Below are 23,735 nucleotides of genomic sequence, written 5' to 3' on the forward strand. Positions count from 1 at the left end.
GAAAAAGAAAGAGCATGTGGAGAGGTAAAGAAGAGGACACAGGCAGATGTCTGTCCAAGAAGCTATACCTGCAGATTCAATTCCACCTCATCCATCCATCCATTCATTCATCCCCCATTTTCACATTCCTCTGTGCTCCTCTGTCCGTCTCATCCTGTATCCATCCTTGTGTGTCCCTCAGCTCTGATCTTCCTGCCCCCAAAGAGCAGAAAAGACGAGCCACATACACATTGAAGCTCAAGCACAAGGCGAGGAAGCGGAGAATTTCAAGTCAAATTAAAAAAATATATATATATATACATACTTTCTTCTTTCCCTCGCTTTTTTAATGAATATTGATTGCTAGTTTTCAATCAAATTTGCGGCAACAAAATATCAATGTGCTCGTGGGTGGGTACAAAACAATTTATTGAGCATGGAGTTATTTTCCAGCACGACACAAAAATATATTCTCAGAAAAAAAAAAAAGAGTTCCAGCATGTCATGTCATCAACAAAAGGCAATATTTTGATATGCTTGTTAAATAACATTGTTTCATATAGAATGTTATGTCACATAAATATACATTTATATTACAGTTTACACAGCTTTTGATGGATACAAATTTGTCTTTCATGGATTGGTGTGTTTTTGTGATCATGTGCCAAAGGCTCTTAAGGGCTCTTTGCAAATAACCTAATAAAGTCCCACAATGAAAGGCTCTTCGTGGCTTTTATATGCACGTCAAAGAGAGTTTGGGGGAGGAAAAAATCAAATCAAATCAAATCCAAAAAATCTTCCCCAAAGTGAAAACACCCCAAAAGTTCCTTTCGAGCAAAAAGTTAGACAAACACGCTGTGAAATGTGTGCTGCAGTACTTGAAAAAAAAAGAAAAAAAAAAGTCCTCAAGTTACTGCATTGAAAACCAATAAATGACTGAGCTGGTGGGCCTTTTCTTGATTGGCTTGTTAACTTCGGATGGCCGTCTTTCTGTCTCTGTCTTTGTTCTGCAAGAGAAAACAACTCTCAGATCAATCAAATACTACATGTTGAAAACAAAACGTGGAATCACGCATGCACTTTTGCGATGTGCGGGACCTTCTTAACTCCCATTTCTTTCGCTAGAATATGAGAAAATTCAAGTATTTGAAAATGCACCCATCTCAGACACAATGGGATTCAATATCAAGGAAGAAAACTTGGTCCAAAAGTAGGAGCACAATAAGTTTCGCGTCTTTTGAAATCGGATGTCATTGGAAATTGTATCTACGTAAAATGATTGATGATCATCAGTGATCATTTGGACATTTCTGAATGTGCACCAGCTATGCTTACTTGAGGATAACAAATTGTAATCTTCACAAATAAAGAGCGCCACCACTGGTTGGCTGTCAAGAAATAGTGAAAACCTTTGGTTTGTTGGTCGAAATTCAAACGTAGAAATGTTATCTCTGTTTTAAGCTTGTACTTTTGAGCGCAGAATTGAAATGGCAAACAGACATACTGGACGTAGAATTGAATGTGTGACATCACGAGCTGGCATTTGACAGCAAAGTATTTATCTGTGGTATCAGAGCAGCGCGCTCTTGATTTGCTGGCTGGCTGGCTGGCTGGCTGCTGGCTGGCTGCTGGCTGCTGGCTCTGCTGGCTGGCTGGCTGGCTGGCTGGCTGGCTGGACCTCTTCTCTATCTGGCCAGGAAAATAACATCACTTTTTCCCTCCCTCCTTCCCTCCTCGGCTACTATGAAACCAAAAAGTAAGGCTCGGGGGATTTCGGCAACCGGACTACTGAGTGATACGCAACACATCATCCCTGCTTGCTTTATTGTTTTTTTTTTTTTTCAGGCCTGATGTTTCCTAGATGAACTCACAGCCCACAAAAGATATGAAATGGTGTCCAAAGAAACCTCATTTAATTAGGCTCCAAGTGCACTCAAGTAGTAGTAGCGGGGTCAGAGCTGACAACTAAACTCTCTCTAGCTCTAAACTCTCAGGTGAGGTGAAAGATGAAAAAGAGCTTCTCCTGGCTGGCTTTGAGCCAATCGCCTGGCTTCCCACTCAGCAGCCCAAGCAACACCTGTTCCCCATTTCCTTCTAGACTCTACAAAAGGTGGAGGTGTCATCTTGGACGGTGGCGGAACGTTAGGTACGAATGAGGGGGTGAGATGATGGAATTTGTCCTCCCTCCCTCCCTCCCTCCCTCCCTCCCACTCACTAAGAAATCTTTCTTTCAGGTGCCTCTCGGTGAGACGGCTTTGTTAATACGTATATGGTGAAGATACATTTGGTATTGTGGCACTCCAAAATACAATTGTATTTCTTGAAGCACAAATTTGTTAGCTGGCTCAACTTTCTTTCTTTTTTTAATACCGATCGTTGTATGTTTTAGGACAGTTGCTACAATTCCAGATTCATTTGGTGCGGGTATTTGATATCCTCATTCATTGGTAAAGTTGATTTTTGTTGTTGTTGTATTCTATAAATGGAGCAGACTTTGAAGTCAGTACTTTTTAATAAATCCCACTAATGAAGCTTAAAAAGTGAGTTCAAAATGGAAAAGAAATCCCAGTCAACATTTTTGAAAGACAAGTGACACGTCTGCATATTCTAGCTCGCCAGCATGGAAATACGTCTTGACTGATTGGCTTGGAGAAATTCACTGCGTCATGGGGAGGTGTGTGTGTGTGTGTGTGTGTGTGTGTGTGTGTGTGTGTGTGTGTGTGTGTGTGTGTGTGTGTGTGTGTGTGTGTGTGTGTGTGTGTGTGTGTGTGTGTGTGTGTGTGTGTGTGTGTGTGTGTGTGTGTGTGTGTGTGTGGCTCCATTTCAATGACCAAATAAGTTGCTAGCTGGACTCGATGACTTCAAACATTACGGGCAGCGAGTGGGAAAGTTGGCACGCGGATGCTACGCTCCTCCACTTTGTGCACCATCACTTTGACTCGTGGGTGCCACTCGCTCAGTCAAAACAGGGGCAGGAGATCTTTAAGGCTGACTGGGCAGTCAAAACAATCTCAAAGTCACACGACATTCATCTCTCTCTCTCTCTCTCTCTGTCAAGCTTCCCATTTGACGCTAATATGATGACGTTTCCTCCAGATACAATATGATGACATCAGCGCATAGGATTGTTTGAGCACCACTTCCGGTGGGTGACGACAGAAAACATTTGTTTATCAATTGAAGGTGGATCTTGTTTTTCTGTGAAACTCCAGCCTCGGGCTTTTTGTGGATTTTCCGTGTTCTGGCTCTATTTCCCAGTGTTTCAAATGCAAACATCTCATTTAGCTCCTGGCGGCAGAAAGAGAGGAAACTTGGAAAATGACATTTCTCTCAAAATCATATATGGAGATCGGTATTCAAGCATGACATAGAAACTGCTTTTAGTTCTGAGAGTGGTGGATAGTACAGAAAAAAAAGAAAAACTAGCACCTGGGGTGTCTCACACACAAGCACACACACTGTAATTGCCTCCATAAACGTTTGACAGCAGATTAGGCGCTCGTGTGCTGGAAGGAAGGTCCTCATCAAAAGTGAACATAGCAGACCTCAGTCTACGCTTTGCAAATAAGCGTGGCTTGGGAAAAAGGCCCCCGGGGCTTGAATCCACCACACTTTTAGGTGATGTCATCATTCGTTTTGAATTCAATGTTTATCACACATAGTCACTATCATATGACTCATATCATCTCTCCACACTCAGGAAGGAAGGCCAGAGCCAGAATTCAACCCACAACAACTGCGCTGTGAGGCGGACGGACAGACGGACGGACGGACGGACGGACTGACGGACGTGCTAACTGGTGTCCCGCCGTTGTTTGGAGGTTATAGGTACAAAAAAACTCAACCGTGAACCCCTTGAGGGCGAGTGACAACAAAATGATCGTTTTACTAATAGATTTTGTTAGTTATATGACCCAACTTCATCTGTTTCTGTTCAATTGGCCTTTAACTGCTTCCATCTGTGCAGGCAGGCAGGCAGGCAGGCAGACAGCCACGCAGGCAGCCACGCAGGCAGGCAGCCACGCAGGCAGGCAGGCAGGCAGGCAGCCACGCAGGCAGGCAGCCACGCAGGCAGGCAGCCACGCAGGCAGCCAGGCAGGTCCACCACAGCCCAGCACAGCCCAGCACAGCCCAGCACAGCACAGCAGGTTTGGCGCATTTGCCAGCCAGCGGTGGGCAAGAATGTACATATGCCCAGCCCTCCTATATTAGCTCCCTTGGATGCACCTCATTAGCATCACTGCAAATTCCAGGCAACAGTATCAACAAATGAGGATCATTTACTTTTCATCTATGACCTTGAAATGTCGACTTTCACGTGATGTCATGCTTTTTTCCACCCAAAAGGGACTAATAACCAAAGGAGTGTAAAAACCACAATCATTAGTGCTGTCCGTGCAGTTAGACGTATGCTCCATAAAGAAGCAAAGTTGAAAAAAACTCAAATGGCAGGCTGATTATCCCACCGAGTCCATGGCAATTTCTCTGCGTTGTTTTCTCTCTGGCTCTCCCTCCCCATGTCTGTTTCCACAACTTCCTGCACGCCATTAGTTAGGACGTGTTGAAAGGGCCGTCGCCATGCAGGCCTCATCATATAGAATGTCTCCAAAAGCTCTGCTCTGCTCTGCTCTGGAAGAAAAAGCAGGAGACTTGGAATGACATGCTTTTGATCAAGTGTGTTGCGTGCCGCACCCACAGTGTGCCCACTGCCCTGTGTGAGTTTCTTTTTTTCTTTATTTTGAACAGAGCTCTTTCCAGCCTTCTTTAACGTCACCATCAAAGCTTAACGTCAATGTGTTTCTAATAGCAGCAGCTGAATTAAACACTCTTGAGCGCGGGCGGGCGGGCGGGACAAATCATTTTCAGAACAATTAGCTCATTTGTTGCTTTGCTCTGCACCACCAATGACTTCCAGACGTGCGTGCGTGCGCGCGCTCGCCACTAAATTTCAGCGGCGGCGGCGGCGGCGTCATCAAATACACACCGGTCATCATCAACGACACTCGCGCAAAGAGATCCTTGACTTGCCCCGTGTTCCGGGCTCAATCACACACATGCATCACTTGTAGTAAATAAGAATTGCAGACATGACATGACGGTAATTGCAGTCAAAGCATAGAGCCTCCTCAAAGACAAACCTTCATTCATCTTCCAAATATTTATCCTCAATCATGTCCATGGGTGGCACTAATCAAATCTCTTTTTACATTTATTACTACAACCGCCGTTATTTACTGTCTCCGATCGAAGCGGACAAACTGCAAATGTGTTAAGAAAAAAAAAGATAAAATCTCAATCAGTCCTATAGATCAAAATTGAATTGATCCATGCAGCACTCCAACACAGGTCTAGTGATCATTTGTGTCGTTTTTAATTCATCCTGCCATTGAACTAACTCACCAATAAATGGCCATCAAAAAATAACCTCTGCCCTGATTGTCAGTAATTATCTTGACATTCACAAAGCCACCATACAAAAGGCGTGTGCCCTGCCTGCCTGCCTGCACACACACACACAGACACACACGCAGAGTGCACGTTAAGCATACAAAACGCTAATAGGAAACAGAAAAACCGAGCTGAGGCCGACGCTCAGGAGACACACGAGTCTCCAAAAAGTTTTCTACCCAGCGTGCAGTTCCACGTTCATCATGCATCAGCAGCAGCAGCCGGTTGACAGCAGCAGATAGTATTACCCAGCTCCTACTGACCTAAGGCTGATCAAATGAAACCCAGGGAGCCAGGGAAGGGCACGAGTAGGCACGTGCAAATGAAAGGAAAGCGCAAGGCTGGAGCTCAAGCGATGTTTTACGCAACACCATCCTTAACTATAAATGCATTTGAAACAAATAACGGCTTTTTTGGAAAGCTGACAGTCAAGTGGGATATTTGAAAAGAAAAATTCCAATGCAGTTAGGTCTAGTTGACTGCTGTTCTCCAAACCAGTTGAGCTGGTGGAGCCCTGAGCCGCTTTCGACAGTAAGGAGAGTATTGTCTTTCACAACTCTTTCATCATAAATCCCGCTGAATGATCAAGGACTGCGCTGGCTGGACTGGAGATCACCTATCTACCTACCGACCTACCTACCTCTCCATCACTTTCCATGTACAAACGGGGGCGATATTTTCCGTCGACTTTTGGCCTGGCCGCAAGTGACGCTCTTTGTTTTTGTGTTGAAGTCTGAATGGTTCATTGCTCTAAGCAACGAGATGCCGCGCAGCCTTTCCCAAAAAAAAGAAATTCCGAACGGTGAATGACCTTGAATTTAGGGTTTGTGCGGTGGTTCTGGAAAGCACCACCGTCCCGCCTGACTGAAAGTAAGACCCCGAAGCCATTGACTCCAGTTTGTGCTTTGAATGTCCGGACCAATGGGCTTGATAGGCTCAGTTATTGATCTGGCATCAGCTTGAAAGCGGGGAACGACCTCAAACGTGGTGACCGTACGTTTGACACGTGGGTGCCTTTCAAAAAGCCTCATTTGGCTTCAACGGACGCTCCGTATTTTATTTTTTTGTCAGCTCACCATTTTTCTCTGGTTGCTGAGGCAGAAGGTGCAGATGTGCTTAGGCTGGCCCGATTGGTCGGATCCTCGGCCCGGGGACGAGTTGACGTGGAAGAACGGCGGCGACGGAGCGTGGCAGGGCTGTCCGTCGTGAAGGCCCTCGCCCAGGAGCAAAACGTTCCCCAGATGACTGATGTAGCTGCTGGCCAAGCGAAGCGTCTCGATCTTTGACAGTTTCCTAGTCAAAAGGGCAAATGGTTGATGAAATCTATCATCAAATGCAAGGCTTTGAGCTCGGGCGTACCTGTCGGCGGGTTCGGTGGGAATGAGCGTGCGGAGCGCCGTGAAGGCCGTGTTGACGGAATTGGTTCGATCCCGCTCGCGAGCGTTGGCCGCCGTCCTCTGCCGGATTTCGGTGGGGGGACACGAGCCCGGAGGGCCCAACCTCCCCAGGACGGCTTCCACGGCCGCCGCGCCGGACGCTCCCATGCACAGCTTTCTCTTCCTGCTCATCTTGATGTGAAAGGCGGCGGGCGACGAGGACGACAGGCGATAGGCCGCCGAATTGCCCGAGCGCTCCTCCGAGCCCGAGCCCGAGCTGTCGTCGTCGTCTTCGGAGAGGAGAGCGATGTCGCCGTACAAGAAGCGGCCTGCGGGAGATGCCGTGCGCAGCATGGCAAAGGTCATCTTGAATGCCGGCGCCGCCGTGCCTGCCGCAAGTGCCGCTCGCTCCCTGGAGATTGGCTACAAATAAAGGGCCAGATGATTTGGCTTTCCAACAGCGACGAGCGACGGATGCTAAAAGTGCAACAGGTGGCCGGCCGCGGCTTCCGGGATCCTCTCTGCTTGCTCTCTTCACATCCCAAGAATCAATTTAGTCACTGACTTAAATCCTCTGGAAAAAAGTGGAGTGACAATGGCAAAACTCGAGTCTCCACTCGTGCCTTGTCGATTTGCTTCAAGTGACCTCAAAGTCAATTTGGTGGCTTGGGTCTCAAGTCGAAAGATGACTCACCCGGCGCCCGTGGCAGCACTTTGTTTCTCTCTCTCTCTTTGGCTGGCTGGCTGGCTGTGTCTGTGTGTCTTTGCCGCTGTGCTCCACGTGCGCCTGCCGTCTGAGTGTTTCCGTCTGCCTCGGGGTTTATAGCCGGTGGGAGGGCCGAAAGACTCCCCTGCTCCTCCTTCCGAGAGGCACGGGTTCCTCTGCTGCCGTCCACAAGTAGGCCAGAGAGACCGGAGGCAAGAGGCAAACCATAGGCAGTTTATTTTGGCAGCCCACCAGAGGCTTTAGGGGGGATTCCACCCTTTAAAACCAGCAGCGTTGCTCTCTGTTCTTAGGATACATAGACATATATATACATATATATATATATATGTATGTACATTATATACATATATATAATTTGATGATACTATTATTCTGAGTCTTATTTTGAAGTACCTTGGAGCCAAGATGGCTGCCGGTTACCTTTAACCTCATAAGGCCCACCTGCAGAATCACTGTGGCAGAAATGGACCTGGTGGTCACACAGCTCTTTAAAAGCCCTTTCCAAAGCATTAAGAACTCATTCTAACCGGACTCGGGAAAACTCACCCGTACAGAGTTACCTTCACTGGATTGTTGATTTCCTTGGAACCTTGATGCTGCCTTTGCTTGCTAACCCTACCTGCCTACCTGCCTGCCAGGCTTCCATCCATCCATTGTCAAGCGTTCATCTACCAAGGTTCCAGAAAGCCCCAAGGTACGCTTGAGTCTTTGAAATCGGATGCTATCAACCTATTAAGAGACAGCGTGTACCACTGCGGTTGGCAAAAGATTGTCGGAGATCAATTAGTGACAAGGCAAATTTGAAGCAAGCGCTCAGTGTCAACCGAGCACTTTTTCCACGCTTGCTAACGACACTCACTCCAAAGCAATATGCAGAAGTGGAACTTATTCCAAAAATGTTGCCTATGCACTTTATTGACAGGCACAGAGTTTGCCTTTCCCTGTATCATCTTTTCCTCCCTCCCTCCCTCCCTCCCTCCCTCCCTCTCTCTCTCTCTCTCTCTCGGTGTTGTTTATGTCTCTGGACAGCAGCGGGCTTGGCGGCCAGCAGCAGCCGCAGAACTGGATGCCGGCCATCCGTCCGTCCGTCCGTCCGTCGGTGGGTCGGTTGTGGCTTGTGGCTGAAGCCGGGAACTGGATAATTATCCAGCAATGGCTAGTAAAAGCCGTGATATGAGAAGACTTCTCGCTCTGTCTATATATGTGTGTGTATATACACAAGTGGAGACCTTCTGATGCAGGCTCTCGAAATGATGCAAAAGAGACCAATCTTTTTGATTCCTAGCATTTATTGAAATGAATCAGTGTCTCGGCGATCACTGCAAATGGTTGCCTCTTTCTTGTACAATTTCTGGCTTCTTCCCCGTCCTCAGTAGTCCTGTCCAGTGGTGAAAACCCAAGTGTCATTTGCAGGTCTGCTTCTTTTGTGTAAATTGGCAACAGCAAGTCACTGTTGAAAACCAATAGCACAATGCATAATGGGTCCGAGTTCCGTCACGTTACAGTCAGCATCCCAAATGGTCAATCCATTGATGAACCTACATCGATATTGTTTCAAGAGAGCTATTTACGGTAGTAGTAGAAGAATTGCTGATGGGCCACTGACTTTGGGGAACCACGCTACTCCTGCGATTGTTTTTTTCACAATTATTTCAATTGAGTTGTTCAGATTTGGCCCCTTTGCTCCCTCTTTTCTACTCATGGAACCAATCCAGCGTTCCAAACCTAGACAGCGTATTTCACAGTAGTGGGCGGCCGAGGGCAATAAAATAGTGCGAGATGTGCTGGAGTCGCTGTGGTCCATCCTGACTTCCTCTGATTTGCATCTCCCATGTGTGGCTCTGATCTCACACAGTATCCAATTCTGCCTGAATGGATGCCTGCAGGCCAGAAAACATAACAAGCACACGTGGCAGCATTTTAGCAAAGAATGTAGGAAAAAGAAATGATTTGATTTACAGCGTAGTAATTGTTACATTTGCATAAAATGACATGACAGCTTGACCCCACTTCAATTGCCTGAATGGGGATTTAGAATTTGGCCAAATGATAGCATAGCATGGCCAATGATAGCAGCCATAGTCTTTTCAATAGCATAGCACCAGTACCTGTCGCTTATGGATGAATCAATGACTAACAGACGGCGCTTGGGATTCTTGAAATTCATCCCATTCAACCCAAATGCCCAGTAAGGCGTAGCACATTCAACCAAAGGGGCCAGGCAGGCACACCCGCATGAGCGCCGGCCCCAAAGTTCCAGCAATGTCACGTCTATGCTACAAAATAACAAGCAACATGAAAAAATAGCAATTCTGGGCCCATTTGATCATCTCAGACTAAATGAGCACAGCAAATCATAAGGTATTTTCATGCATGAGCACTCTAGCCTTATGATTATATCCCTAAAATAATAATCCTAGTTTATAAATCTGCTAGTGTTCCCCTTTTAAAGTTGGAGCTGCAGCAGCTGCACAGTAGTAGAAGACCATCTGAGAGTCATTAGCTTTCTCTCTTTCTCTCCTCCTCCTCTCGCTTGATACTCTTCTTGCAGCTCAGACGTATTATTCATTAGTCTGATGAAAAACACACACACACACACACACACACACACACACACACACGTACGCCCCCCCCCCCGCAAGCATCACCCCCGCAGTCTCAGCCCAGCTGAACGCTTCTGTCGTGGGACCTGTCGGAACTCGGAAGCAGGTCTGGGCCCGACGCGGTACCGCAGAGCAGGCGTCTGCTGGGTGAAAGGCTCTCCGAGGAAGTGAGCAATATATCGCGCTCCTTGGACAATCGTCTGAAAGTCACAAGAAGGGGGAGAAGAAGACTCTGGACTTGTCTTGAGAGGCTCATTACCAAAAGTCCAAAAGCACATGGCGGGCATGGACTGAGCGAAAGGAAGGGGAAAAAGAATGACAAATAAAAGTGGGATGGATGGATGGATGGATGGAAGGAAATAAAGGAGGGAGGGAGGTAAAGAAAAGCAAATAGTTGGCTGCCAAAGCACCAGACTTGATGGGATTTTGCATGGGGGGAAAAATGGTCGGAAGTACCCCCGCCCTGATGCCTGCCCCGCCCCCATGCTTAACCTGCACCCCCACCGGCACTTCCAGCCTCAGCTCCAGCCACGCTCTACTCCTTCCCCCCAGAGAGGCCGACCGACTCTACAGCTGGCCTTATTAAAGCCAGAGAGACAGAAAAAAAAAAAAAAGAGAGGTCACACAACTGGAAGACATCAGTTGAAACCATGCTCGCTCGCTCGCTCGCTCGCTCTTTTAGCTTTTTCCGTTCATATCCCGTTTTATGATGGAGTGATAGAGTTTCTCACAAACACGCTGGTGGTGCACTGGGTTCAAACACATCATAAAAAGCCATTGTTGGATTCGTCTTGTCACCGTGCTGTAAAACAATGACACAAATGCTTGTGCCTTTTTTTCCTCTCATCTTTCAGGATGTCCTTGCAATCAATGTGAGGGATGGAGGCCTCTTTCTGATCCTTTTCCAATTTGCATTGTCCAAACATGATTATGGAAAGGAAGAATATGACTACAGGTGTTCCTTATCCAGTGATGTTCTTTTTCAAATATATCTGAATTATGACGAGCGAGCTTCCAAGCTTTGTATGAACCCGGCGCGCTAACTCGAATGATACTCGGGAGAGTCCAGACTTCTGCCAAAGTTGAGCAAAATTGTGGAGTGATCTATTGCCATTCGCATTTCTGTCTGTATGTTGACAGAGTTGATGCACCATATTGGATTGTGGGCAGGAGGAACGCAAATGGCAGGGAACAAAAAGAAATCAACCATCATCGTCCGCTTTAACAGAGATGTGACAAATGGAGGAATCACTTGCATCACTACTGAGGTGATGGGCACAATTCACATTGTCTGGCTTATGCCATACGACTGTGCTCAGCCACGCATGCCAGCCATGCCTGCGTGGCTGCCTGCCTGCCTGCGTGGCTGCCTGCCTGCAAATGCCGGACCCCTGCTGTCGACTGCGGCATTTTTACCGCGAGCGCCCTAGAGTTAGAGTTAACAAAGACTGAAAGAAAGGAAAAGAAACAGCTCAAATTGAGACATTTGATTCTTTCTACGAATGCACGTTATTGGGCTGAGGGGACTTGTGCCTTGTACAGTGAGGTCAGCAGTGGTCATCGCCGCCTGACCAGAACGCAATGGAAAATCTTGCTGAATGGGAAATGGACATTTCATTTAGCCACAAAGAAGACTAAACGTGAGAGTGGAAGAGGTGAGGGCAAAGTCAAACCATTGTGTGTGGGTGTGTGTGTGTTTGATCTTACAGTCTTGTAAAGCAGCAGCTGGACAGGGTTGGCCCCCGACAACCACCGCAGCCGGCTAGTAAACCACACACACACACACACACACACACACACACGCAAACACAACACACACACACACACACGAGCGCATCGAGAGAAAAAAAAAAAAAAACGAGTCTTTAATAAAGCTATCGCCAAGGAAAGCGAGCAGACTTCCGAGCAGACTTGAGCAATGTGAGGCTCTTTTGACAGGGTCAGTCGTACGGCTTCATAAGAAATGACCGGTTGTGGGCAAACGTCTCCGACTCTCATTGATGGTGCAGCCAAAAAAGCACAAGTTGAAAATACAGCACAATCTCTCAAGTTGATGTCGTACTATTCCCAATTGGACGGCTTTAAAACATCACAATTCACTACGTACGAGAATCATTGTGTATATAATATATTTTTTTTCTTTTTGAATACGCACTCGAAGAATACCTACGCAATGACATTAACTTTCACAAAAATCTCTCCGTCTCACTGGTGTGCCCCTGATTGTAGGAATTAGAGCGGCATGATGACATCATGCTGCAGCTGACTCACACCAAAGTCACCAATTTAGTTTCTAGGGAGATGATACTAGGTATAAGGCAGTCCAGATGACGATTGTCTCATTATCACACACACACACACATGTGTTTATGTGTTTGTACATGTGTCTGTGACCATTTAAACTCTACTTGCAGTCAATTACCAGAAAATGACTTGTGCCGACTGTTTTCCCTCCAGAAAAGCTAATTACAGGCTTTGGGTTAAGGTTACAATTGGCTTTGGGATTGCAGGAAAGTCCAACAGTGAGTCCTTCCATGTGGACAACGCAAAAGCAAAAGCAAAAGCAGAAGCAAAAACAAAAGCAAAAGCAGGCCTTGCCTTGCCTTGCCTTGCCTTGCCTTGCCTTGCCTTGCCTTGCCTTGCCTTGCCTTGCCTTGCCTTGCCTTGCCTTGCCTTGCCTTGCCTTGCCTTGCCTTGCCTTGCCTTGCCTTGCCTTGCCTTGCCTTGCCTTGCCTTGCCTTGCCTTGCCTTGCCTTGCCTTGCCTTGCCTTGCCTTGCCTTGCCTTGCCTTGCCTTGCCTTGCCTTGCCTTGCCACTTAGTGAACTCCATCCAAATCCAAACGATATATTTGGACATTCAGACTCGGAATATTGCATCATCTTTGAAGATAACGTCGTCGTTCTTCTTCTTCTTGTTATTAATAAAAGGCTTGATGGATTCACTCGACTGAATCATTTCTCATTTGACCAAAATTGGAAACTACTGCAAAACTATCGGAGCCTCCAGAGTGATGTGAGGAAATTGTAATAACGGTCATTGTTTAACTTCAGCTACCTCGGGAATAAAACATAAAAAACACCCCAAATTGCTTTGACACACAGTAGGACAATGTGACCACCTCGTTGTTTCTACTTAGGAGCCTGCCGTGCGGTAAAGCCCTTGACACTAAAGCGCTCGCTTTGCGTCAGTCAACGTACGACGTGTTTGTGAAATTTGGAAACCAAAAAGAATTGTCCCCGTTCTCTGCAGTCCGGAAGCAAGGCCGGGTGGGGAATGGAACCCGTCGGGCGGCCGGGGACCCAAACACCATCCTCTACGGACGCTGCAATCTATATTTACAGGCTCGGTCGGCCTCGAGTTACGAGCCGAGCCGGTCTAGCTAGCCCCGAGACTCGTTTTGGTGGTCGTCGTCGAGTTACGTGCCAAGGAAATAAATGGTAAGAGAATGCTGGAAAGGTATCGTATGAAGCGCGCTGTTCTTTATAACCCACAAATGAAAGACCCTTAAGAAGAATTTATGAGGAGGTTCGCATTGCTTTTGTGCATTTGTTTCTACGCTGCGTATAAATTCACATGGCGGTGGGAATCGTAGGCCTGAATTGACTTTCCCCGCTGTGACCATTCAACTAAATTCTCACTTTGACCACTTCTGGTAACGTTGTTGTTTGTTTCTTCCCAAATCCTCCCAGTTATGTCTTTGAGAGCAGGAACACAAGTCCATCCCCACCCACCCCCATGGATGCCTGTGATTGGATGAGTCTACCTCTGCTGGCTATGTTGTGTAGAAAATGGACGGAAACAATACTTGTCAACATCCACTGAAGTTGGATCTTCAAATGGACAGGAAAAGGGGGGGAGATGAGGAGGACGTAATGGGGTTTCCGACAGTAGCCCAGACCTGACAGGTTCCTTCATATCCGACTTTATTCAGTCCCACGGAGGGACTCCACACATGGTAAAAGCATCACAGCACAGCACAGCACAGCGACTCCCACGCACTTACGCGCACGGACGACACACATGGTCGCTCTCAATCAGGAAATGGTTTTTACTTCTACTTGAAAAGCCCAAAAATCCAGTGGGGGGACAGGCCGACCGAGGGGGCTCTCTCTCTCTCGGTAAATAATTGGTGCCACTGCAGACTTGAAGATGGAGACCAGCTGGGAGAATGTGGACAGTAGAAGAGAACAAGGTGTGCTGGCAGAGAGATTTCCCTTCCTCCTTTCCTCCCTTCCTCCCTACCTCCCTCCTTTCCTGTCCTCTTTGGCAGGGATTTTGAAAAGAAGCTGCTCACCTCAGTATGAAGTTGTAAGAATGGTCTGAAATGGTCCCAACACCCGCGCGCACATGGAGACAAAGCGTGTCTCTGGTTTCCTCACTCACGCACGCACGCCCTCTCCCACCTGGACTTGGCTAACACCTACTGGACGTGAGAGTGATGTTTATTGACTTCACCGGAGCATTTAATATCACAGTTCCTGCCAAACTTGTGGACCCTGGGACTTAACTCCTCCCATTGCAACTGGATCCCAGACTTCCTGTGGAGCAGATTCCAGGTGGGAAGATGGGCAGTCTCACATCCACTGACTTGACCAGGAAACACCCCTGGAGTCCCCTCACGGAGGTAGTGTGTTCACAGATCCCATTTCTGATCATTAGATGAGAGCGGCTGGCCCCCAACCAGATGGGACAATATCATCTTCTTGATTGAGAACTGCAGGAAATGACGATTGAACGGGATTGATTGTCGTTGAAGAGAATGACTGACCTCAAGGTGTCCCGAGTCACTTGGCCGTCTTCACAGCTGGTAGTCAGAGCTCTATCCAATTATTTTTGCACTTGGTCACTAGAATAAAAAGCCAATTAACATTTCCTTAAAACTTGCCAAATGTGTTTGCACTGAAGATTGATCAAACGACTAATCCAATTGATCCATTTCATGGTTACTCAAAAGTGCTAAAAGCATATGGGGGGGGGACAAATGACACAAATCTCAGCAAGGCAGTATAGGAACGAATCCAAGTCTCCACTGTCAAAGCAGGAAAATATTTCATACCTTTACCAGCATATCCTGCATGCTAGGAAAGTAGCCCCTCGTGACTGGAAGGATCCACTGCATTATAAATAAAAAAGAAGTCGACCCTGAATGCCCAGTGATGCGGAGAACATATGTCTGTGTGACAAATGTCGATTTTTGTCCCTTTATTGTCACGTCCATCCAAAAAGTAGCCTAGTGTACATTGCATTGAAATGAAACATGCGCCCTTGCACTCTCTCAAGCCAATGTCTTGACTAATAACACAATATAAATGCGCAAAATACATCTTTGGGTTGCTGCCCAAAAACATGCGTGACCTAAATGAACGTAAGAAAGGACCCCCTGGGCATTCCAAAAAGAATTGTAGCTTAGTAATAGTTTGCGTGTTCTCCCCGTGCCTGTGCCGCGTGAATGTGAATGTTTGTTTGTCTATGTGTGGATAAATCGAGCGCTTCCTCATTCCTAACTTTAAAGTCAATATTCTTCATTGTCGACATTTAGCATTCGCTGATGACGTCGACCAAAAATGTTCACTTGACTCCAGGTGTAATCTTGCCTGTTGCCACGGGAGGGCGTAATAGAAGTGGGTGGGTGGGTGGGTGGGTGAGGAGGGGTGGGGTGGGCTGTGGGCGGCCAAACCTTCTCAGCCATAATAAGCAGCAGACGTGACTCATTGGGCCTAGAAGACCACAGCAGCCACAGACGGGTCTCTGGCAGACGCATAAATGAAAGGAAGGCAACTCTGCCTGCCTGCCTGCCTGCCTGGCTGCCCACTTTGTGAATGGGATTGCAATCATTTCATACAACACATTTCTTGATGCTTAGAGAAGAAATCTGGTGGCAAAATGGGAAGGTTTGGTTTGGAGAAAGCTCCTTTCTCTACTCCCCCCCCCCCTCCCCCGTGCGAGCTGCTGCACTGATTTTCTTGGCCAAGGTCCCGCTCATCAAATGGTGGTGTGGAGAGCCTAAAAGGCAGCACAAAAACAACATATCACCTTGTCAGAAGTGATTGTAGCTCTGATCCTCATCATTCTTGCCCATGGAGAGGTCCACTCAGCATGAAGACTAACACATGTTGGACAGAGCCTTGTGTGGATTGGGCCTGCCTGCCTGCCTGCCTGCCTGCCTGCCTGGGGCGCTGGCTAATCTGCGGGCACTGGAATAACAGCCAAATAACAGATTACACAACATAAAGAATGGCAGCCAGCCAGCCAGCCAGTCAGTCAGCCAGCCGGCCAGCCAGCGAGCGGTCACATTACATGAAAAGTGCGGGCAGGAAGTGTTTTGCAACAGTGGAAAATCTTCAGGTCCACCAGACGGTCACACTTCATCTGTGGTGAGAAGACGGATACCTTCCCCAAGTTCGGATACGCACGCTGTCATCCATTTGTCCGTTCCTCCCCCACTCAGAGGGCCTTCTTTGCTCATCTCTTGAAATGTGTCAACTATAAAAATGGCATCCATAAGCCCTAAAAATGCAGCATTTCATTTTCTTTCTTTTTGTTGTTGTTGTTGCTGTTTGAGACTAAATGGAAGCACATTTCTTTCCATGGACTGCACTGCAAAGTCAGCAAAAAAAAAAAAAAGGCTTTCTCGGGTGTTGATCTTGCGTTTCCCTCCCTGATCTGCTCAGACATCAAAGACATTGTATAAATACATTTCTTTTCTTTTTGAAAGTAAATGGCACTTTGTGTTATGATGGGTCAAATCCATTTGAAATACATCTTTTTCCTCACTGCTTTTGATCACGATATCATTTGTAAATATGACCCCAAAAATCCTTCCAGCTTCTGGACGCAGCTTGAATGGATGGACGGACGGCTCCTTGGGTTAATGACGGTGACGCCAAGATGACATCTATTGGCTGGAATGTAGCAGAGCCGAATGTTAAAGTCATTTCCACTCATCAGAAAAAGTGGACGCGGTTGACCCAAAGGTCTTTCAAGCGTCTGCTTTGGGAGGCATTTTTCGGCCTACTCATCATCCAGCCAGGTGGATGGAGTGTTCAGAGCAGAGAAGCAGTAGGACCAATCTTTTTGGGCACACTGTGCTTGACCCGGGCTTAAATGAGCAAGCAACTCGTACATAGTGGATTCTTGGCTATGTTCTACGCTGCCTTGGTTTGTTTGTTCATTTCCATATGTCGCTAACTGTAGCAAAAAAAGAAAGAATGGTCAGATCTTCATTAAAAAACAAAGACCTACCAGTGGATGTTGTTTTGGTCATTTTTAAACTGGCGTTTGAACGAAAAGAACTGATCCATCCATATTTTATGATTTGATGTCCAATTTTTGCACAAGCGCTGTGTGAGTTAGTTTTCTCCAAGGAGCGATGAAAATGTAAACTGGGTTTTTTCTGCGTGTTAAGCTTTATTTCAATTTGAGTGTGTAAAATATGAGGGAGGGATTTCCCTGTGGAGCTGATTGGGGAAAAAGAGCAAAATGGAGCTTAATGTAGAGTGAACTTTTGATTTGTGTCTGCGTGAGATGGCCAGAAAGAGCACTTGAGCTGCATGCTAATGTTACTCTGTGGATGTGTTCAAGTCAATAAAAGATGATCATATGTCAAAGTTAATAGCCGCACTCGCAACCCGGTGAAAAACAAAAGAAAGGCTTTGACACATCATGTATATGCTCAGCAAGTTCGAATTCCAAGAAAAACATCAGGCACTTAATATTGAGTCGTAGAAAAGCCGAGCAGCCGACAAGTCGAGATCATCTTGCAGTTGTTGAAAACGGCATGGCAAATTGTCTGAAAGAAGCAAAGACTCCTCCCACTGCCCCCTCCCGCCAGCGAGCAAGGCTCCTTCCTTCCTCATCAGCAAGCCAAGTGTCATTGCAGTGAAAACTCTTCAACTTGATTAGCGCTGAGTCATTTGTCATATGAAACTAGCTAGCATGATTCTTATTTGGATGTGATCTGCTGCTCCAGCTTTTGCTTCCTTTTCTTCTTCATTGGGCAGAGATGTTGTCAGGTGCGCTGCTCCTGGCCACCGTACTTACAACTTTAGCAGGTGGGTGAACAAACATTTGTGCAATCCATCACAATTGTTTTTTTTTTGCACGATGTCAAGAGAATGTGGCGTGTTTTGATGAATACCGAATGAGTCTATTTATCCATTTGAAACCAAATTGGAGCGCGGCCTTTTAGTTCATCAGAAATGAAGCATAAAAATGGAAGAGTGAGTGACGTAGGTCAGGTCCCGCATCCAGGTGCCCTTGCCTTTACGCTCAGGTTACTATTTCCAAGTATTGATTGTCTTTTTGTGCAAGCTTGCAGCAGCAGCAGCAGCAGTAGCACAGAATGGCTTCCATTTGATTTGATGCTGTTTGACACTTTCTTCTCCAAGGAGACATATTTTCACTTGTGTGTTTTGGAATGAACTACGTAGTGGATCTGCTCTCGAAGTCCAAAGCAGAAAAGTCCATTTCTCATACCAAGGGAGAAATGTGTCCACGGTGAACATATTGTCATCCGCGAAGAAGACGAGAGCAGATCCTGTCATGGCTGCCATGACAGCTTTTTTCAGTCACTCTGGCAAAAAATTGCATCCAGGATCAGATGATGCAAATTTGATGGGTGAAATATTCACACAGAGATGAAAATAAAATAAAAATGGATGTAATTGTGCCGCAGGGGGCCAAGGCGGGTGGAGCGTGTCCTTTTCCCGAAAAGAGATGTGCGTGTGGGCAGGAACCACCGTTACGCTGCCCTGCCGCTATGACTATCCAGCAGGTAGCTAGCTTTCTTTGCACTTGTCTCTCTCATCGTTGTGTCCCATCGTCATCTTTTTCCCATTGAGATCTCGTGGTCGACACCGTCCGAGAGATATGAAGAGCAAAATGCTCGCTGATGCCTTTGCAATCCAACCTATCGTCTTTGTCATTTCACTACCTCGTCATTTGAGCGCTTTGATCTTCATAGGTCACGCCGTGAAGCGGGTCGTGTGGTTTCGCGTTTCAGCAGATGGTCAAAGGGAGTTCAGCCATCACACGGACGGGAACCAAATAGGCTTGTCTTTTCGCGGACGCACGCGGTAAGGCCATTTCAGATGATATCCTTATGATCATCATTGATGATATTTTTCCATTCAATTCAGATGAAATATGTATATGGTAGTATCATGAGTATATTTCTAAATGATACGTATCGTTGAATTGACTTTGCATTGCAGCTACATGGGCGGAAGCTATTCCAGCTGTTCGCTCCAAATTCGGGCTGTCAAGCCGAGCGATGCGGGCCAGTACCACTTCAGGTTTGAGACAGACCAAGCGCTGGGCAGATGGACCTCTCCAGACACCGTCACTCTCCACGTAACAGGTTGTTGTTGTTGTTGCCCAATCAGCTGTGACGGAGACTGCGGATGAAATTCAAGAGGCTTTTGTGTGAATGTGCCAGAGCTCCAGGTCCAGCTGCATCCAAGCAGGCCATCCAACACCTTTGGCTTTGCGGAGACGCTGTTTGTAGGCTGCCGGGCCACGGGATGCGCCGCTCCGGGAAGAAGCCTGGCATTGTACAGGTGAGTGTGCTGCTGCAACTTGCTCATCGAATGGCAAGAAAAATGCTTTGAACACAGGAACGGGCTGAACCTGGGTTCCTATGAGAAGTGGATGGTTATCCGACGCTTTGAGCGAGCGCACGTCGGAGCCTATATCTGTCGACCCATCCCGCCGCAGAAGGTGCAGTCCCCGGCCCTCGCTCTGGCTCTTGGCCGTAAGTAATTGCAAACAAAATGCGCACTGGGATTTTGGTTTTGTTTTTGGACCCCAGGAAATAACAAAACAACAATTAAACACAAAAATGGATGGACATGGATATTTTTTTTTCTTCTCCCCCCCATCAGATGCTCCTCGTTCCACCTCTATCCGCATTACTTCTTTAGGGGAGGTGTCGGAGGGTGGCTCAGTCACTCTGTGGTGCAGCAGTGAAGCGGCTCCGCCCGTAGAGAGCTTTGCCTGGTTCAAAGGTATGGCGCAATATAAAAGCGCTTCTCTGACAGTGCCTCAGACGGCTCATTTCAAAAGATGTCTTCTCCACAGACATGGAGATGGACAGCATCCCAGACACTTTTGGGCCTCACCTCCACCTTTCTCCCCTCAAATCCACAGACAGAGGAGAGTACTTTTGCGTGGCTCGCAACTCCCTGGGAAGGCAACGCTCCGGAGCGCTTCTTCTCAATGTGACATGTACACTCTCACTTTCTTCATTGGCAAGATTTACGAGAATAAGAGTCGAATCCCGTTTTAACAGCTAAAAGATAGGAGAAAATTCCTTTTCGTGTTTAGTGGATTCAATTGATGGAGTATGTTTCCACCAATGGTTTGGTTGGGTTAGGTTTTGTTTTAGTGGCTGTTGTGTTCACAAGAAGAAATTCTAAGATGTAAGTCAGAATCGAAAATCCTACGAAATGGACGAGCCGCACTTTTCCATACACTCGTCACGGGCGTGAATCCCAAATTCATTTTAGAATTGTAAGGATTTATTGGAGCCGTTCTTTGTACGGTGAGTGGTGATTTGACAACAGCCGTTTGTTTTCAAGCACAGGATTCAAATATGAGCCATCCGTCCATGACGACGACTAGCAACCGCGACAGCAAATGACAAACTGAGACGGATAAAAATGGGTGCTGCTTAAGTCGTGGTCAACAAACTCAATAAGAATGTCCAGTTGAGACGAGTGGGGGCATCTTCATGGCATATTTCTTACGGCATCTCATTCAAAAAGATTTGAGATCAACAAAGTATCGAGCAAAGGCTGTGAATCCCCCAAAATGTCATCCATCTATCCATCTATCCATCGGTCTTATCTAGCTAGCTGTTGAGTGTTCTTTGTCCCTTTTCAGTCTCCCCCCAAAATACCCGCGTGCTGATCACACCGCCCGGCGACATCGGAGAAGGCACCTACGTGAACCTCAGCTGCGTCAGCCGTGCCCAGCCGCCGGCCAGCAGGTAGCCGCCAAATGCACTTTGCCTTCCGGTCATCTGCCCGGTCGTCTTTTATTTTCAATTGCACACGCTCCAATACAATTCATTGTCTCGAATTAAGACCGAGTCATGCGGACGTATCTCTTAGGTGTAAACCTGGCTTGAGCATCGCAATGACTTGGATTCTTGCCATCTTCCTTCAGGTATGCGTGGTACGGCGTGGTAGGAGGGCAGGTGTTGGCAAAAGGAAGCGTCCAGAATTTGAGCTTCCCCTCGGTGCGTGCTCACCACGCCGGTCAGTACTACTGCACGGCGTGGAACCCATTAGGACATCAAACCTCTCATCCCACCACTCTTAGCGTGCTGTGTAAGTTGCCAAGTCACCGGTCTGAATTGTGGCGCTCGTAAGCGATCAAAAGTCAGACGCGCAATCGTTAGGCAAGCTGGAAAGCGGAACCCGAAAGCTAAGACAAGTGAAGCCAAAGATGCTTGCTGTTGTCACTCCGGCAGATCCTCCCAAGAACACTTCAGTGCTGGCTCGCCCTTCCAGCGTGGTGGACGCCGGGCGGCCTTTGACTCTGACCTGCAGCAGTCGGGCCAACCCGGCCGCCGACAACTTCACCTGGCATCGTTTAACGCACGACGGAGCGCCGGTACAATGTCAGTGAGTGGCAAAATGTTGGCTACGTGAACACGTCAATGGATGTCCAGTATTTCTGAGGTAGCGTGGGCCAGCCGGACCGGTCCCGTGTTCACCTTCTCAGAGGTGGGACCCAGAGAAAGTGGCCGCTACTACTGTGAGGCCAGAAACCGCATGGGAGTCCACAGCTCTCCCGTCCTTACGGTGCAAGTCCGAGGTACGGCCTCCCTCGCCAGATGGCTTTTTCTTTCTTTCTTTCTCTCACATAACATATGCAAGAAGTCTTTATTAGTAGTGAAATGAAAGCGCATCCTAACTCAGGATGAAAGGCAGCTTCCTTTGTCTGGGGAGGTAAAAAAGGGAATAACGATGTCATGGCAATAAGAAATGGGATCAAGAAAAGCAGTGGATACTTCAATCAGCGACCTTTCCTGTTCGAATCCACGTATCCAACCCAGCTGCATCTTGAGCAAAAACATTCCACTGAGACACGACGGCCAGTCACGTTCGTTGGCATTTTCCGCTCAAAACAAAATGTACGTTCAAACTGAAAGATAGGTCATGGCGAATTTCATTCCGTTTGCGAGGATGAGCCTAAGGAAAAATTGCAATTTCTCTCTCTGGACTGCCTTGCATCTGTTTCTATGAGTCATTGTGAGTCATGTCAAGCTGAGGGAGGAGCGTGAGGAGATGAGGTGTTGTGGAAAAGGACTCCAAGAGGCGAGACAGCTGAAGAAGGGGGAGCCTTTGGAAATCACGAGTGGAAAGACGAGACTCGGGTCTAGACATCGGCAAAGCTCTTTTTCCATACCGCTTTCTATTTTTACGTCTGCTGAACTATTTGGATCCCACTTATTTTGTCTCCATTTCCACCAGGCCGACTAAAGGTTATTGCTTTGGCATCAGCGGTGGGCGTGTCTGCCGGGCTCATCACTCTGACGGTGGCCATTATGATTAGGTGACGTTTTCCATATGGCTCCAGGTTGCCCCCATAGACCTGTCATCATTTCAAAAGGCTGAATTGTTGAAAATGGAGGCCATCCCTATTAGATGCTTTTCAAGAATCTTTGCTTTCTTCTGCACAGTAAGAACATGCACACGCTTGACATGGAATCAGCCGGAGTAGCATCCCAGGTATGATCTTTGACCATTTCTCATGCGTGATTCACACAGCACGTGATTCAGGACGGTTTGCTTCTTGGACTTGGTTTCTTTCTTTTAGCGGCCTTCGGTCGCAGCAGACGCACCCCGAGCAGCGGTGCCACTGAGGGAGACCTTCCTGTCTGACGTAGCGGTAGGTCAGCAACATTGCATCATATCCAAATGGCATGACGCTAATCAGCCACTCTTTTGTACAGGAGGAGGCCGAAGACTGGAGTGACAGCTCCCATCCTGCAATCGTTCCTCTCAAGGACGCTCCGACCCACAGCCCTGCCTCCAAATGCCACTCCGGATTGTCAAGGTATTTAGACTTGATCCGATGCGCTCCACGCATCTTCTGCTCGTTCATTTGTCATCTGAAAGGCAGCCCGAGTGTGGACAGCACAAGCGTAGTAGACACGTTTACGACATCATCTCATTGTTCTTCTGCTCTGCTCTGCTCTGCTGGCTGTCGAAAGGAAGGCCAAAGTGCAGGAAGTGCTAATGATGATGTGAGTCAGATGTGCTCATGAGCTCATATGCTTTGCCTTTTGCCCGCCGCTGACGTCGATTCAGGGGAGAGCAGGCGCAGGTCCAAAAGCTGCCACTTGGGGGCGACACAAAAGCAAAGGAGTCGACGAAAGTTGTTGCCACTCCGCTGCCGTCCGTCGCACCACATTTTTCACGGAATGTAAGTCCATGGCGTTGAAGGTTCACCTCACAGATGAGGATGATATTTGAAATGCGCTCTCGGTCATCATCATTGTAAACTCCATCCATCCATCCATCCACAATTATGATCAGTGGCTTTTCTTTGGAATGATTTTTATTTGAGCAAGCTCAGGCGCTCTTACGTGG

At 47.3% G+C, this 23,735-nt stretch overlaps 2 protein-coding genes across 2 annotated transcripts; one reads left to right on the forward strand and one right to left on the reverse strand.

Moving 5' to 3' along the window:
- Positions 1–947: 947 nt before the first annotated feature.
- Positions 948–7,169, reverse strand: LOC147051512 (basic helix-loop-helix transcription factor scleraxis-like). Its single transcript, XM_085918810.1, has 3 exons — positions 6,787–7,169; positions 6,504–6,720; positions 948–986 (listed from the first exon to the last, which is right to left on the reverse strand). The coding sequence occupies exons 1-3, from the start codon at positions 7,167–7,169 to the stop codon at positions 948–950; spliced, it is 639 nt and encodes a 212-aa protein (XP_085774936.1).
- A 10,967-nt stretch (positions 7,170–18,136) lies between these two features.
- LOC147051513 (B-cell receptor CD22-like) lies at positions 18,137–23,586 on the forward strand. The gene is made up of 17 exons (XM_085918237.1): positions 18,137–18,185; positions 18,809–18,907; positions 19,097–19,208; positions 19,347–19,492; positions 19,571–19,691; positions 19,749–19,885; positions 20,016–20,138; positions 20,212–20,358; positions 21,016–21,121; positions 21,301–21,464; positions 21,608–21,757; positions 21,823–21,954; positions 22,614–22,695; positions 22,823–22,871; positions 22,960–23,031; positions 23,096–23,199; positions 23,454–23,586. The coding sequence occupies exons 1-17, from the start codon at positions 18,137–18,139 to the stop codon at positions 23,584–23,586; spliced, it is 1,926 nt and encodes a 641-aa protein (XP_085774363.1).
- The last annotated feature ends 149 nt before the right edge of the window (positions 23,587–23,735 follow it).

Source organism: Syngnathus leptorhynchus, chromosome 8 (genome assembly GCF_054491065.1).
Source record: "Syngnathus leptorhynchus isolate UIUO chromosome 8, UIUO_Slep, whole genome shotgun sequence".
NCBI lineage: Eukaryota > Metazoa > Chordata > Actinopteri > Syngnathiformes > Syngnathidae > Syngnathus > Syngnathus leptorhynchus.

What these genes read in the sequence shown, in the direction of transcription:
- LOC147051512 (XM_085918810.1), bottom strand. Translation starts at nt 7,169, where the DNA reads ATGACCTTTGCCATGCTGCGCACGGCATCTCCCGCAGGCCGCTTCTTG. An exon ending in CCCACCGAACCCGCCGACAG is followed by an intron (nt 6,721 to 6,786) that starts GTACGCCCGAGC and finishes CCTTTTGACTAG; the next exon opens with GAAACTGTCAAAGATCGAGA. An exon ending in TCAGCAACCAGAGAAAAATG is followed by an intron (nt 987 to 6,503) that starts GTGAGCTGACAA and finishes TTTCTCTTGCAG; the next exon opens with AACAAAGACAGAGACAGAAA.
- LOC147051513 (XM_085918237.1), top strand. Translation starts at nt 18,137, where the DNA reads ATGTTGTCAGGTGCGCTGCTCCTGGCCACCGTACTTACAACTTTAGCA. An exon ending in CGTACTTACAACTTTAGCAG is followed by an intron (nt 18,186 to 18,808) that starts GTGGGTGAACAA and finishes ATTGTGCCGCAG; the next exon opens with GGGGCCAAGGCGGGTGGAGC. An exon ending in CAGCCGGAGTAGCATCCCAG is followed by an intron (nt 22,872 to 22,959) that starts GTATGATCTTTG and finishes TCTTTCTTTTAG; the next exon opens with CGGCCTTCGGTCGCAGCAGA.